Genomic DNA, 15,266 nt, shown 5'->3' with positions numbered 1-15,266 from the left:
TGAAGCCTTTTGGGTGATCAGGGTTCAATCTTAACGCCTCAATGGCGGCTTTCATATGAACTACCCCGACACCCAATTCAGACACTTTGAAACATTTTGGGATGCTAAGTCAACAGCAACACCTAACATGTAGAACGAGACGTGACCCGTGTTAGTAGGCAATATTACACTTTTTTTTTGGACAGGGGCAACACTGTTAACGGCCACGTAATCGTTTTACACTTGAGTAAGGTGAAAGAATGTTAGTAAAGAGCCTTTTCCAAGGACTCAACTATGCACCGCTCAGAGGGGGACTCGAACCCTTGCCCTTCCGATCCGAAGGCGAGTGTCATACCACTAGACCACTTAGTCGCATATCAAATAAAGCTTAAGCCCCATCGCTGTGACTGCCCTCTTTGAGAAAACAAGACAGATAGGATGACTGGTTGGGGTTAATTCAAATCCGGTCTTCAAAGGGTTAAAAACTGGCGGGAAATACTGGTGTGTTTTTGTTTGGTCTTGGCTAAAAGTAAAATCGTGTCCACTTATTGATTGCCCTTCTTTCCACTTCATTCATGCTCTCCATCCCCCCCCCCTCTCTCTCTCTCTCTACCTCTCTCTCTCTCTCTCTCTCTCTCTCTCTCTCTCCATCATTCTTTCTATCTCAATGTGTCTCTCTGTCCCTCTCTCTCTCTCTCTCTCTCTCTCTCTCTCTCTCTCTTATATATATATATATATATATATATATATATATATATAATATATATATATATATATATATATATATATATATATATATAAATATATATATATATATATATATATATATATATTTTTCTTCTTCTTCTTCTTCTTCTTTCTTCTTCTTCTTCTTCTTCTTCTTCTCTTCTTCTTCTTCTTCTTCTTCTTTCTTCTTCTTCTTCTTCTCTTGTCTCTTCTCTCTCTTCTCTCTCTCTCCCTTCTCTCTCGTTCTCTCCTCTTCTCTCTATCTCATCTTCTCTCCTCTCTCTCTCTCTCTTCTTCATCCTCTCCTCTTCTATCTCTTCTTCTCACTCTCTCTCTCTCTCTCTCTCTCTCTCTCTCTCTCTCTCTCTCTCTCTCTCTCTCTCTCTCTCTCTCTCTCTCTCTCTCTGACCCCGAGGTTGTGTCCAAAAGTCAGATACTCCAGAGGTAAGTAATTATATAACCTCACTTCACTCATGCGTGAATGAGTAGCTAACACACGTAAAAGCAAAGTACACGGTGTTGAAACAGGACCAACCGTTTGGTATTATTTATCGGGGCCACCCTGATGCTAAAACAAGCTAACTGCCAAAAACTAGAGGTACCAAAATAAGCCAATAAGATGGAGAGAAAGATAAAGGGAGTAAATGTGATTCATATATAAGGGAACAACACAAAACAAACGACGTTTCGGTCCATGGCCTTCGTCAGGAGACAAAGAACAAAACACAGAAATGTAAAGTTACAAAAAATCACATTTTTGTAGAGAGATAGTCAATAATAATCGGTATTGAATACTATCGACCAATGAAATCGCTAGTTTCCATGACCACTGATAATGTTGACCAATAAAATCGCTAGTTTTCATGATCACTAATAACGTCGACCAATGAAATAACACGTTTCCATGACCACTAATAACGTCGACCAATCAAATTACTAGTTTCCATGATCACTAATAACGTCAACCAATGAAATAACACGTTTCCATGACCACTAATAACGTCGACCAATCAAATTACTAGTTTCCATGACCACTAACAACGTCGACCAATGAAATCACTAGTTTGTTGCCTTGTAATGTGACGTCAATTTTGAAGAATAGCCGGCTATGCGTCAATGAAAGCCACAGCTGTAGCCTTTGTGGTGCAGCAATAGAAAGTCTACTCATACCAACAAATTACATCACAGACTACTCGCGACCATCAAAACAAAGTGATGATACAGATATTTGATATTATAAGAAATCTCCTCGTTCATTTTCTTTTGATTATCATGGCCAGACACGTTGTTATAAATTTTTCAGGATGGAGCAGCTTATTTCATCACGATGGCTATACTGAAGTACATCTTGTATGGTACACCATTATTTTGCAAGCTTATTTCATCACGATGGCTATACTGAAGTACATCTTGTATGGTACACCATTATTTTGCAAGCTTATTTCATCACGATGGCTATACTGAAGTACATCTTGTATGGTACAACCATTATTTTGCAAGCTTATTTCATCACGATGGCTATACTTAAGTACATCTTGTATGGTATACCATTATTTTGCAAGCTTATTTCATCACGATGGCTATACTTAAGTACATCTTGTATGGTACACCATTATTTTGCAAGCTTATTTCATCACGATGGCTATACTGAAGTACATCTTGTATGGTATACCATTATTTTGCAAGCTTATTTCATCACGATGGCTATACTGAAGTACATCTTGTATGGTACACCATTATTTTGCAAGCTTATTTCATCACGATGGCTATACTTAAGTACATCTTGTATGGTACACCATTATTTTGCAAGCTTATTTCATCACGATGGCTATACTTAAGTACATCTTGTATGGTACACCATTATTTTGCAAGCTTATTTCATCACGATGGCTATACTTAAGTACATCTTGTATGGTATACCATTATTTTGCAAGCTTATTTCATCACGATGGCTATACTTAAGTACATCTTGTATGGTATTAGTATACCATTGTTTTGAAATGTCCAGTTTAAACAAACAGGTCAAGATGATTGAGTATGTAACAAATGGAGGAGATGTAACAAATGGAGGTATTGACATGGAGTAAATGTAACAAATGGAGGTATTGACATAGAGGAAATGTAACAAATGGAGGTATTGACATAGAGGAAATGTAACAAATGGAGGTATTGACATATAGAGGAAATGTAAGAAATGGAGGTATTGACATAGAGGAAATGTAAGAAATGGAGGTATTGACATAGAGGGAATGTAAGAAATGGAGGTATTGACATATAGAGGGAATGTAACAAACGGAGGTATTGACATATAGAGGGAATGTAACAAATGGAGGTATTGACATATAGAGGGAATGTAACAAATGGAGGTACTCACATAGAGCTGGACCTCATGAGGCCCCTTCGCTGTAAGACAGGGGACTGTGAACTTCTATTCAATATGGACGACGGTCTGGAAGGAAAGAGAATATTCAAAAATCTTCATGCAACAAATATATTGTCAATTTCACACCCATCATCATCACATCACAAATTGACAATTTCACACCCATCATCATCACATCACAAATTGTCAATTTCACACCCATCTTCATCACATTACAAATTGTCAATTTCACACCCATCATCATCACATCACAAATTGTCAATTTCACACCCATCATCATCACATCACAAATTGTCAATTTCACACCCATCATCATCACATCACAAGCCTCCTGACAATGGACAAAATTTTAAACTGTTAACTGTCGTATTCTGGAAAAACTCGTATTTGAATTTGTGGCCAGGAAAGTCGTCCTTCAAATATGGATTGATTTAAATGGCACTCATCGTGCCAGAAATATTCAACCCTGGGACTCTGCAAAATCTTCATTTAAGTCGCAAGCTTGAGATTTGTTTCCAAGACGAGAGTCACTGAAATCGATGGATATTTGAAGGAGGGTCTTTCTGACCAAATTTTAAATACAAGTTTTTCCAGACTGTGACTGGCTGATGCCTCCTTCATACATGGATCGATTTAAAAAATGACAATTTCTGGAGGTATTGACTTGACGAAAATGAAACAAATGGAGGAATTGGCATAGAGGGAATGTAACAAATGGAGGAATTGGCATAGAGGGAATGTAACAAATGGAGGAATTGGCATAGAGGGAATGTAACAAATGGAGGTACTGACGTAGAGGGAATGTAACAAATGGAGGTACTGACATAGAGGGAATGTAACAAATGGAGGTACTGACATAGAGGGAATGTAACAAATGGAGGTACTGACGTAGAGGGAATGTAACAAATGGAGGTACTGACATAGAGGGAATGTAACAAATGGAGGTACTGACATAGAGGGAATGTAACAGGTGCTATACAAATGTCATTTATTATCTATCTATCTATCTGTCTATTTGTCTGTCTGTCTACTTGTTTGTCTGTCTATCTATCTCTCTCCCTTTCTCTCTTTCTGTCAATCAATCAATCTATCTCTTTCCCTCTCTCTCTCTCTCTCTCTCTCTCTCTCTCTCTATATATATATATATATATATATATATATATAATATATATATATATATATATATATATATAATATATATATATATATATATATATATATATTCTTTCATTTATCACAGCTTTAAAAATGTCAATAATGAAACCCACCTTGGCAAAATAGACTTTTTTGAATGACGTTGTGGTGGCATCAGATACTTGTCATCGCTTCCACCACTACCACCACTACCACCACCACTAACACTACCACTACCACCATCATCAGCAGGTGTGGTTGGTGGTGACACAACTATAGCACCACCACTGCCACCACCACGGTCTGATGAAGTTGTAGTTGTTGTCGTTGTTGTTGTTGTTGTTGTTACAGATGAGGTAGCTGACGATGATGAGGTGGCGTTCTTGTTCGAGGATGCAAAACCAGGTGAGGTGGGAGCGGCCTCGCTGGTGGGCGTGGTGGAAGAGGATGAGGACAGCCTGGACTTGGCACCGTCCTCGGGAGACTCCCTCAGGGGCAACAGCAGCATGGAGGTTGAGGGGGATGTAGATGTGGAGTCATCCCCCCCGTACAGCAAGTCTTGTGTGGTCGTGGTCCTCCTTCGGGCCTGGGTGGGAATCAAGACGATGGAAATGATGATGTTGATGAAGACGATGATAATGAGTAATACTACTAATAATAATGATGATAATAATGATGATAATAATAATAATAATAATAATAATAATAATGATGATGATGATGATATAATAATAATAATAATGATGATGATGATGATGATGATGATGATAATGATAATACCAATGATAATGATAATGATAATGATAATAATAATAATAATAAATAATAATAATAATAATAATAATAATAATAATAATAATAATAATAATAATAATAATAATGATGATGATGATGATGATGATGATGATGATGATGATATAATAATAATAATGATGATGATGATGATGATGATAATGATAATACCAATGATAATGATAATGATAATGATAATAATAATAATAATAATAATAATAATAATAATAATAATAATAATAATAATAATAATAATAATAATAATAATAATTAGAAAACATATTAGATGTACATTTATTGGAAGTGAATATATTGGTATTGTATCTTCATGGAAGTAAATCTATTGTAAGTAAATCCTTTGGAAGTGCGGTCAAATAAATCACTTCAAAGTATGTGCATCTATTGGAAATGCATCCATCTGAAGTACAATCGATGGAAGTACATCAATTGAAAGTACATTTATTGAAATCATATCTATTGGAAGTACATCCGTTGGAAGTTTTTCTGTTCGCAGTGCATCTATTGTAAGTACATCAACTGGAAGTGTATCTATTGGATGTGCATCTACTGGAAGTATATCTACTGGAAGTACATCTATTAGAAGTACATCCATTGGAAGCGCATCTAATAATATTGAAAATGCAGCCATGGACGTATATCACATGGAAGTACATCTATTAGAAGTACAATCAATAAAAGTGTATTAATGAGAAGAACATCAACTGGAATAATATCTATTGGAAGTGCATCTATTGGAAGCAACTCTATTATAAGTACATCTATTGTAATTGCTTCTATTTGAAGAACATCCATTGTAAGTACATCCATTGTAAGTACATCTATTGAAAGAACATCCACTGGAAATAAATCTTATGGAAGTGAATCTATTGGAAGTACATTCTGACTTTATATCACTGAATTATACAAGATCAAAATTTGCCATTCGTAAGAACAATATCAAGCAAATACAATAAAACAGAATTCAGAATTTGTCGGTAGGATGTCTCATCAAGATGCAGCATGCTTTTCTAAGACATACATCAGCATTTATTTGTCTACATAGGATACAGTAGAACACCGATATCAAGACAATCTCCAGTATTAAAAAATAGTGACAATATCAGTAGTTTTTCAAATGTATTTATAGAACAATGGAGTTAAAGCAGGCACAGACATGCCCTTGTTACTTTCATCATTGCATTTCAAGTGTATTCGATATATGTGTGCTCTACTGTATTATAGAATGATGCAGTTTTACCAAGACTGATTATAAATACATTCACGAAACAAAACATGCTGTTCTTATGCCATTGTTTTATATTAATGCATTCATTGTTTCATGCAAGAACAGTAAAACCTGTTTCAATGTTTCAACTCATTACATATCAACATTTTAGTCTTATACGTTTTTCGAAACCACATTCAAATTTTATAACAGAGAGAAAGATAAAGGGAGTAAATGTCTCATAAATAAGGGAACAGCACAAAACAAACGACGTTTTGGCCTTTTTCAAATAAACACGAAATACTTGAAACAGGCCAAAGGCAGAAACGTCGTTTGCTTTGTGTTGTTCCCTTATTTATGAGTCACATTTAACCCTCTTTATCTTTATCTCCATTTTCTTGACTCATTTAGGTAGGCACCTCTAGTTTCAAATTTTATAATCTGGTGCACACCAACAGGATGCCATGCTGAGTCACCAAATCTAAATCGTAACAAATACAGTTAAAGCGCAAATAATGGGTTATAAACACAAGTTTTAATTCAAGAATCCCCCCCCCCCCCCCCCCCCCCCCCCCGGCTTGTACCAGATTCAGCTCAGCTGTGATTGAATCCATGACTCTGAGTCAAAAGGTTTTTTGTTGTTGTTGTTGTTGATTCTACAAAGTACTTTGAAGCTTTGATGGAAAACATTAACTAAAATAATTTATAATCACAAACAAAAAAGGCACTGACAAAGCAAGAATCAAGCAATAGAAAAAAAAGTTCACACTTTGTGTGTGAACAGCTAAGGAATTAAATGGAGCTGAGAGATAACAGCCTACATAGAAAAATGTATCTAGATTTGAAGGGAAGTACATCCATTGAAAGTACGTCTGTTGTAAGTACATCCATTGGAAGTACATCAAGTGTAAGTACATCCATTGGAAGTATGTCTATTGGAAGTACATCCATAGGAATTACATCTAGTGTAAGCACATCGACTGGAGGTATGTCCATTAGAAGTGCATCTATTTAGGCGACTAAATTTTACATTAGGATTGGAGTTTTTCTGAGAGTTTTGACGACAAATGTAACCCGGATGTTACAAGAAATGTCAACATTATCATGTGTTAGGACAGTATTCAGGGCAAAGTGACCTTTCCCACATTACAGACGTGCCTACTTGAAAAGAAAAATTCGTAATTCTCAGGAGATAAAAATTGCAGTTACTGTAGTTAACCTTCAAAATAAAATAAAAAGTTTCCATCAGACAGATTAAATAACTCGTCAGGCATCAACTTTCAATTTAAATAAATAAATAAAGACTTAACTCTCTCCTTACCAATGCTTTTCAGTATTTGCCCAAAAATGGCAGGCTTACCCAGCAGGGTAACAGGGTTTTTTTTTAACTCAAACAATCTCTCTAAAAAAAAACCCAAACAACTTTATGTTCTTATTAATTAAACAAAGATCATTGTGCTGTAGATAGATAAAACTTAAATCTGAATTTAAAAAAATAATGTATAATTATAATATTATTGTGTCGTAACAAAATGTGACGATTTTGCTGTAGGTGGTAAGGATAGGGTTAAGAGACGCTCATGGGGTTCTGAAATTGGAGCCAAAATTTCGTAATTTGACAAATTGTTCGTAATGGTAAGTAGGTCTGCATACTGTATCAAAAGCAATTTTGGTTACTTTCTCTCTATTTCCAAAATCTACAACCCAGATTCATTATTAAGCGATGTCAGTGTTACTTGTTAATACGTTTACTATTGAAAAATTAATTATGTTTCAATGAAAGGGACTATAATCATAGAAGAAAAGAAAGTCTCGATTAACTGTAGGAACACCACAGTCTACGTGTCATCAAAAACAATTGTAGTTGTGGCTTCAGCCAGTGTTTCAACCTGGTGTTGGATGGAAGAAGAAGAAGAAGAAGAAGAAGAAGAAGAAGAGGAGGAGGAGGAGGAGGAGGAGGAGGAGGAGGAGGAGGAGGAGGGAGGAGGAGGAGGAGGAGGAGAGAGGAGGAGGAGAAGGAGAAGGAGAAGGAGAAGGAGAAGGAGAAGGAGAAGAGAGAAGAAGAAGAAGAAGAAGAAGAAGAAGAAGAAGAAGAAGAAGAAAGAAGGAAGAAGAAGAAGAAGAAAGAAGAAGAAGAAGAAGAAGAAGAAGAAGAAGAAGAAAGAAGAAGAAGAAGAAGAAGAAGAAGAAGAAGAAGAAGAAGAAGAAAGAAGAAGAAGAAGAAGAAAGAAAAGAAGAAGAAGAAGAAGAAGAAGAAGAAGAAGAAAGAAGAAGAAGAAGAAGAAGAAGAAGAAGAAGAAGAAGAAGAAGAAGAAGAAGAAGAAGAAGAAGAAGAAGAAGAAGAAGAAGAAGAAGAAGAAGAAGAAGAAAAGAAGAAGAAGAAGAAAGAAGAAGAAGAGAAGAAGAAGAAGAAGAAGAAGAAGAAGAAGAAGAAGAAGAAGAAGAAGAAGAAGAAGAAGAAGAAGAAGAAAGAAGAAGAAGAAGAAAAGAAGAAAGAAGAAGAAAGAAGAAGAAGAAGAAGAAGAAGAAAGAAGAAAAGAAGAAGAAGAAGAAGAGAAGAAAGAAGAAGAAGAAGAAGAAGAAGAAGAAAGAAGAAGAAGAAGAAGAAGAAGAAGAAGAAGAAGAAGAAGAAGAAGAAGAAGAAGAAGAAGAAGAAGAAGAAGAAGAAGAAAGAAGAAGAAGAAAGAAGAAGAAGAAGAAGAAGAAGAAGAAGAAGAAGAAGAAGAAGAAGAAGAAGAAGAAGAAGAAGAAGAAGAAGAAGAAGAAGAAGAAGAAGAAGAAGAAAGAAGAAGAAGAAGAAGAAGAAGAAGAAGAAGAAGAAGAAGAAGAAGAAGAAGAAGAAGAAGAAGAAGAAGAAGAAGAAGAGAAGAAAGAAGAAGAGAAGAGAAGAAAGAAGAAGAAGAAGAAGAAAAGAGAAGAAGAAGAAGAAGAAGAAGAAGAAGAAGAAGAAAGAAGAAGAAGAAGAAGAAGAAAGAAGAAGAAGAAGAAGAAGAAGAAGAAGAAGAGAAGAAGAGAAGAGAATAAGAAGAGAAGAAGAAGTAGAGTAGTAATGAATAGTAGTAGTAGTATAGTAGTAGTATAGTAGTATAGTAGTAGTAGTAGTTAGTTAGTAGTATAGTAGTAGTAGTAGTAGTAGTAGTAGTAGTAGTAGTAGTAGTAGTAGTAGTAGTAGTAGAAGTAGTAGGAAGAGGAGGAGGAGGAGGAGGAGGAGAAGCAGAAACCATTTAGTCCAAAGTACCAAATATGAGCCGTTATTTTCCCTTTAGAAAACAACACCATCAAGCCACGTCAATTCAGGCATGAGAATTAACCTCCAATATCCAATTGTCATAGACAGCATCTGACCACGTTAACATGTTACCTGATTGAAGGCATGAGTTACATATGTGTTGGTTGATTAATAAAGGGAATAGAGAAGTGCTGGATGAAAACAGAGAATACAAATATCGTTGTATCAGGGAGTGAAACCTGAGACCAATTGATACGACACCCTCAGCGAGTGAACGCACTTGTACTGAGATCCATTGATACGACACCCTCAGCCAGTGAACGCACTTGTACTGAGACCCATTGATACGACACCCTCAGCCAGTGAACGCACTTGTACTGAGACCCATTGATACGACACCCTCAGCCAGTCAACGCACTAGTACTGAGACCCATTGATATGACACCCTCAGCGAGTGAACGCACTAGTACTGAGACCCATTGATACGACACCCTCAGCGAGTGAACGCACTAGTACTGAGACCCATTGATACGACACACTCAGCGAGTGAACGCACTAGTACTGAGACCCATTGATACGACACCCTCAGCGAGTGAACGCACTAGTACTGAGACCCATTGATACGACACCCTCAGCGAGTGAACGCACTAGTACTGAGACCCATTGATACGACACCCTCAGCGAGTGAACGCACTAGTACTGAGACCATCGGGATGTCTAGCCTTGACATTTCTATTCTCTCTTTTTTCTGGCCCTTCTCCATACACTTTATTTCTTATCGTTTCCATTATAAGTGCTCATTCCACACTTTTTCAAAATAGAAATGTGTTGATTATCGTATAGTGTGTATTTGTGTGTTGATTAGTGGTACAGTACAGGATATGAGAAAGATGATGAGATGAGTGGCCATACCGGTGATGGGCAGGAACGAAGCAACAACTGAAAACAAAGTGTAAACAAAACAAAATAAAGATGAAATCAAATGTTTTGAAATAAATTATGACAATACATAAACTAAAACAAATTTATGTAAAAATAATGTTGGGGATGTGAACGGTGATTCAGACACTTGAAGGTCATATCTGTACTTTACTTGTAGAAAGAGAGGATAATATCAGGAAAGATGGAGCTTGCCCTGACTATAGCCTTTGTGATGTGACGTTGTATCAAAAGGTGAATTTCAGAATGGTTCAACTCAAAAAACATTGAAACCAAGAAATTGGACCGTCAGTTTCTCTGGTTTTAAAAATGTAACATTTGACTAAAAAACTACCAAAAACAAAACAAAAGTAATGAAAATAAAATAAAATTTCCTTAATTCATCCCCAAGAAGAAATTTGTCAATCGCATCTCTTTCAAGGAAGGCCTGGATTACCTCAGGCGTCAGTCTGTAGCCATGGTTGACTCTTAGCCTGACATTGACCAAACAGTTACCTCCCTTTACAAGGAAAGATCACATCAAGAAAAAGAACTGCGAGTTGTTCTTAATAGTTTATTCAATCAGATCACTGGTTTCATTGAGAGCTACTAACGACAATTCACTTTTAAAATTTCTTTTGGTGATCGTTACCGTGCACTATGATGTAACTTTTGGTTTAGTGTCAGGCTATAAATTTACCAAGGCGATGCGTGGCTGCATTCCCTACATAAACATTGTGACAACGTAAATGTGCAATGGCCAATTCTCAACAGCTATTGTATCCGATCTCACCTTTTCCCGCCTGGTCAAGGAGTCCGTGGAGGCCGTCATGAGACTATTGGAGGCGGCCAGCGGGGATGGCAGGAGGAAGCTGCTGGGTAGGGCTGGGCCTAAAGGGCCGCTGGACGACGACGCCACTGCTGCAGACTCTAGCATGCTGGATGGTGATTTGTACGAGGATGTGGATAAGGGTTAGAATACATGACATGGGTGTCTGTGTCTGTGTGTGTCTGTGTGTGTCTGTGTGTAGGGGGCGGGGGGTGTGAGGGGATGAGGGGGGGGGGATAGTGATTGGTACGAGGATGTGGATAAGGGTTAGAATACATGACATGGGTGTCTGTGTCTGTACGTGTGTGTCTGTGTGTGTGGGGGGGGGGGGGGGGGATGGGGGGGGGGGGGGATAGTGATTGGTACGAGGATGTGGCTAAGGGTTAGAATACATGACATGGGTGTTGGTGTCTGTACGTGTGTGTGTGTGTGTAGGGGGGGGGGGGTGGGGGGAGAAGGGGGGGGGGGAGGTGGCTTGAAGATGTAGGTGTCATGGGTTAGTATGATGTAGACCTGCCTACTTGAAAATGTAAAAATTCATAATTTTGGGGAGATAAAAATTGTAGTCTCCGTAGTTAGCTTTAAAAATCAACAATTTATCTTCACAAGGATTGGATAACACTTGAATATCCTTAAAATGATGTAGTCTGGCATCGACTTTCATTGTCAACACGTTTTTATGACTTAGAGATACTCATCAAGTTCTGAAACTGAAGCCAAAAATTTCATAATTTTACTAATTTTTCGTAATGGTTGGCAGGTCTGTACAATGGTAAAATAGTCATAGAAAATTACACCTGTGTATTATGAATATCATTTAAATGTCATGCTTTGATGCATACAATGTAACATTTCTTAAATAATTTTCATCACAATTGTTATACTTGTTTCATATTGATGCATACAATGTAACATTTCTTAAATAATTTTCATCACAATTGTTATACTTGTTTCATATATAACATGGTATTGATATATTATACATATGTGGATATAGGGATGATACAGAAAAAAAAACATTTATTATAAAAGGTCTTGCAGTGCTTGCAACACTTGAAGGTCATTTGAGTACCAATAGGAAGAATCCATGATAGTCTACACAATGGTACATCGACTTCCCATCTGAATCTACGATGTCAGGCCATTTGTTAAGACCCCTACATCTACCCCCCCCCCCCCCGCTCCCCCCACCTCCAATCCCCAAGAAAAAAAAATAATTCCCAAACAAAAGAACTCAAGTTTCTTTGAATTCATTATTTCTTCTCTATAAGGATCTGGCTTTAACTAAAGACATAACTGTTTGAACAAAGACAGCAGCAACAGTGGTGCGATTTGGGCTGAAGAGTTAGTGGCAATGAATACTCAAATCTAGCTGAAAGTGGTGAAAACAAAACAATACAAAATATATGACACTCGCTTTCAGATCCGAAGGTCCTGGGTTCAAGCCTCACTTGGCCATAGTTGAGTCCTGGGAAAAAGGCTCTTAACTAACATTCTCTCACCATACTCAGGTGTAAAATGTGTACCTGACCATAAACAGTGTTGTCTCTGTCGGAAAAAAATTGTAATATCGCCTGACAGGCGTCATGTCTCGTTCTACGTGTCACGTGTTGCTGTTGGTAAGGGACCATTTGTAAAGTACTTTGAAAACATCTAGTGGTAATTGCGCATTATAAAAGCTCAACAAAGAAAGAACCTTTTCAAAAGACAGTTATTCATAATCAGCAAACCCCCCCCCCCAAAAATCCCCCCACCAACACAAAATATATAATTAAAATAGCCACAAAAAAGACTATGACAATGAAAACTTAAAAATAATGTAAGAATGCATACAAATCCTTGAAGGCCATAAGCGGCGACTAATGCACAGTGACATTAGACTTGTCAAGTCCAGGAGTCCCGATTCGCCATTCAGCAATCCCCCTGGAAGGCCATATTTGCGGCGACTGCAAGGCCAGCAGTACACTCCAGGGACTTGGTCAGTCCCCAAAGATCCTGACATCGGCCATCAAGGCCATTCCCCCTGGAAGGCCATCAATGCTGCACCTGCAAGGCCGGCCGTACATTCCAGGGACTTGGTCAGTCTCGCCAGAGCATTCCCTGGATGGTCGGGCATGCAGGCGGCCTTCGGATTGTCTCCAGAGATCAATGCGGCCATCAGGCTTCACGGAAATATAAACAAATGTCTCCACATAGCTCTAGAAACGTGTCGATTAATAAACAAAATATCAGATAGGACACCGAAACTGAAAAGAAACTAGTGAGCCATGCATAAAATATTCCCTGTGTTTTATATTCAGTTGTTTGTTGTGGCAGTTTTATCTCCTGTTTGCAATCTTAGTATTTATCATTGTTATAATTGATTGGGAGGTGAAGAAATTGATAGAGATGGATAGACTAGATAAATAGATAGATAGGTAAATGGATAGAGATAAATAGAGTGACAGATAGATAGATAGATAGATAGATAGATAGATAAGAGAGAGAGAGAGAGAGAGAGAGAGAGAGAGAAGAGAGAGAGAGAGAGAGAGAGAGAAAGAGAAGAGAGAGATGAGAGAGAGAGAGAGAGAGAGAGAGAGAGAGAGGAGAGAGAAGAGAGAGAGAGAGAATAGATAGAGAGAGAGAGAGAAAACGAATAATCGTATTGAACTCTGACCTCACTCTCTTCCAAGTCCTGGACTCAATCCTATTGGATAACGATGGAATACACGACTTCTCTACTTCTCACCAAGATTCTGGTTGTCAATATCAACACATGTGTATCACAACAACATGTCAATGTGACTCTGGTCGTCAATATCGACACGCGTGTGTGTGTAACGACAACATATCAACATGACTCTGGTTGTCAATATCAACACACGTGTGTGTGTAACGACAACATATCAACATGACTCTGGTTGTCAATATCGACACGCGTGTGTGTGTGTAATGACAACATATCAACATGACTCTGGTTGTCAATATCAACACACGTGTGTGTTACGACAACATGTCAAAAGTCCCATCATGCCAGCTTGAGGTAAGCGTGTACTAACACAAAACAAAAACCCATGGCCAGAGCAAAAGAACAAAAGTCACTACTCAGACTCCTACACAACAAAATACAATCCAAACAACACCAGGACAAATTTTCATTCCAGTTTTTTTTTTTGTTTTGTTTTTTTGTTTTTTCAAAGATTAAAATTAAAAGCCAAACGAGAAGATTAAATTCACATTGAAGGCAAATTAAAACATTATATTTATACCAGAAAAAAACGTTGCACATACAATCAGATTAAAAAAGAAAACAAACGAAAAAACACGACATATGCAGTAAAATAGAAAAAAAAACAACAACATGTAACATATACAAACAAAACACACACAAAATTATCCACACAAAAAATATCCAACAAATGCAAAAACAAAACAAAAAAATCCAAAACAATTAATAATTAGAGATTTGCAAATAGTGAAGGATATTTCGACACAAATTTCAAAATGACCAAGTGTGTTGTGCGTTCCCCCCACAGACAAAGGGCCCAAGTATCAAGCCAAAAAATGATACAATTGTTTTTGTTTTATTTTTTACCATCGTGATAAAGCAGTGACAAATTAATTAGTTTAAAAAATAAACAAGAAAATTACCCCCCCCCCCCCCCACCAATGTTTTTTGTTTTAAATAACAAAATGAAAAGAAACAAGAAAAGCCCCCAACAAAACAACAGGAAGTCACATTTAATTATATCAGTACGAACAACAGAAAATTACAGCAAGGAACGAAAAAAATAGAATTTGACAAAAGTAAATAGTCACAGAGATCAGACGAGTTCAGTGTTGGGTGAAACAAAAGTGAGAAGAACAAAAAAACAAAAACAAAAACAAAAACACATTGACACAGGAAGTCGAAAATAAAAATAGAAATGTTGATGATTGCAACACAAGCATTGCACATGACACATGACACAGTACGCAGTACACATTAACACAGGAAATAGTTAAATAAATCAATAAATAAACACATTGCGTGTGTAAAGTTTATGAGGAATGATAAAGATGACACGTAGAG

At 37.2% G+C, this 15,266-nt stretch overlaps 1 protein-coding gene across 1 annotated transcript in view; it reads right to left on the bottom strand.

Moving 5' to 3' along the window:
* Positions 1–15,266, bottom strand: part of LOC144979058 (kinesin-like protein KIF21A) — a 146,178-nt gene that overhangs the window by 48,458 nt on the left and 82,454 nt on the right. Inside the window, exons 28-30 of the mRNA XM_078925672.1 lie at positions 11,180–11,324; positions 4,357–4,808; positions 3,080–3,154 (exon numbers count right to left, since the gene is read on the bottom strand). Of these exons, the coding sequence (XP_078781798.1) occupies positions 3,080–3,154; positions 4,357–4,808; positions 11,180–11,324 (672 nt within the window). The remainder of the gene's footprint in view (positions 1–3,079; positions 3,155–4,356; positions 4,809–11,179; positions 11,325–15,266) is intronic.

The sequence above is a fragment of the Berghia stephanieae genome, chromosome 8, assembly GCF_034508935.2.
Source record: "Berghia stephanieae isolate SIO BIC M18660-M18661 chromosome 8, UCSD_Bste_1.3, whole genome shotgun sequence".
Taxonomy (NCBI): Eukaryota; Metazoa; Mollusca; class Gastropoda; order Nudibranchia; family Aeolidiidae; genus Berghia; species Berghia stephanieae.
This window is presented reverse-complemented; position numbering and strand designations above follow the sequence as displayed.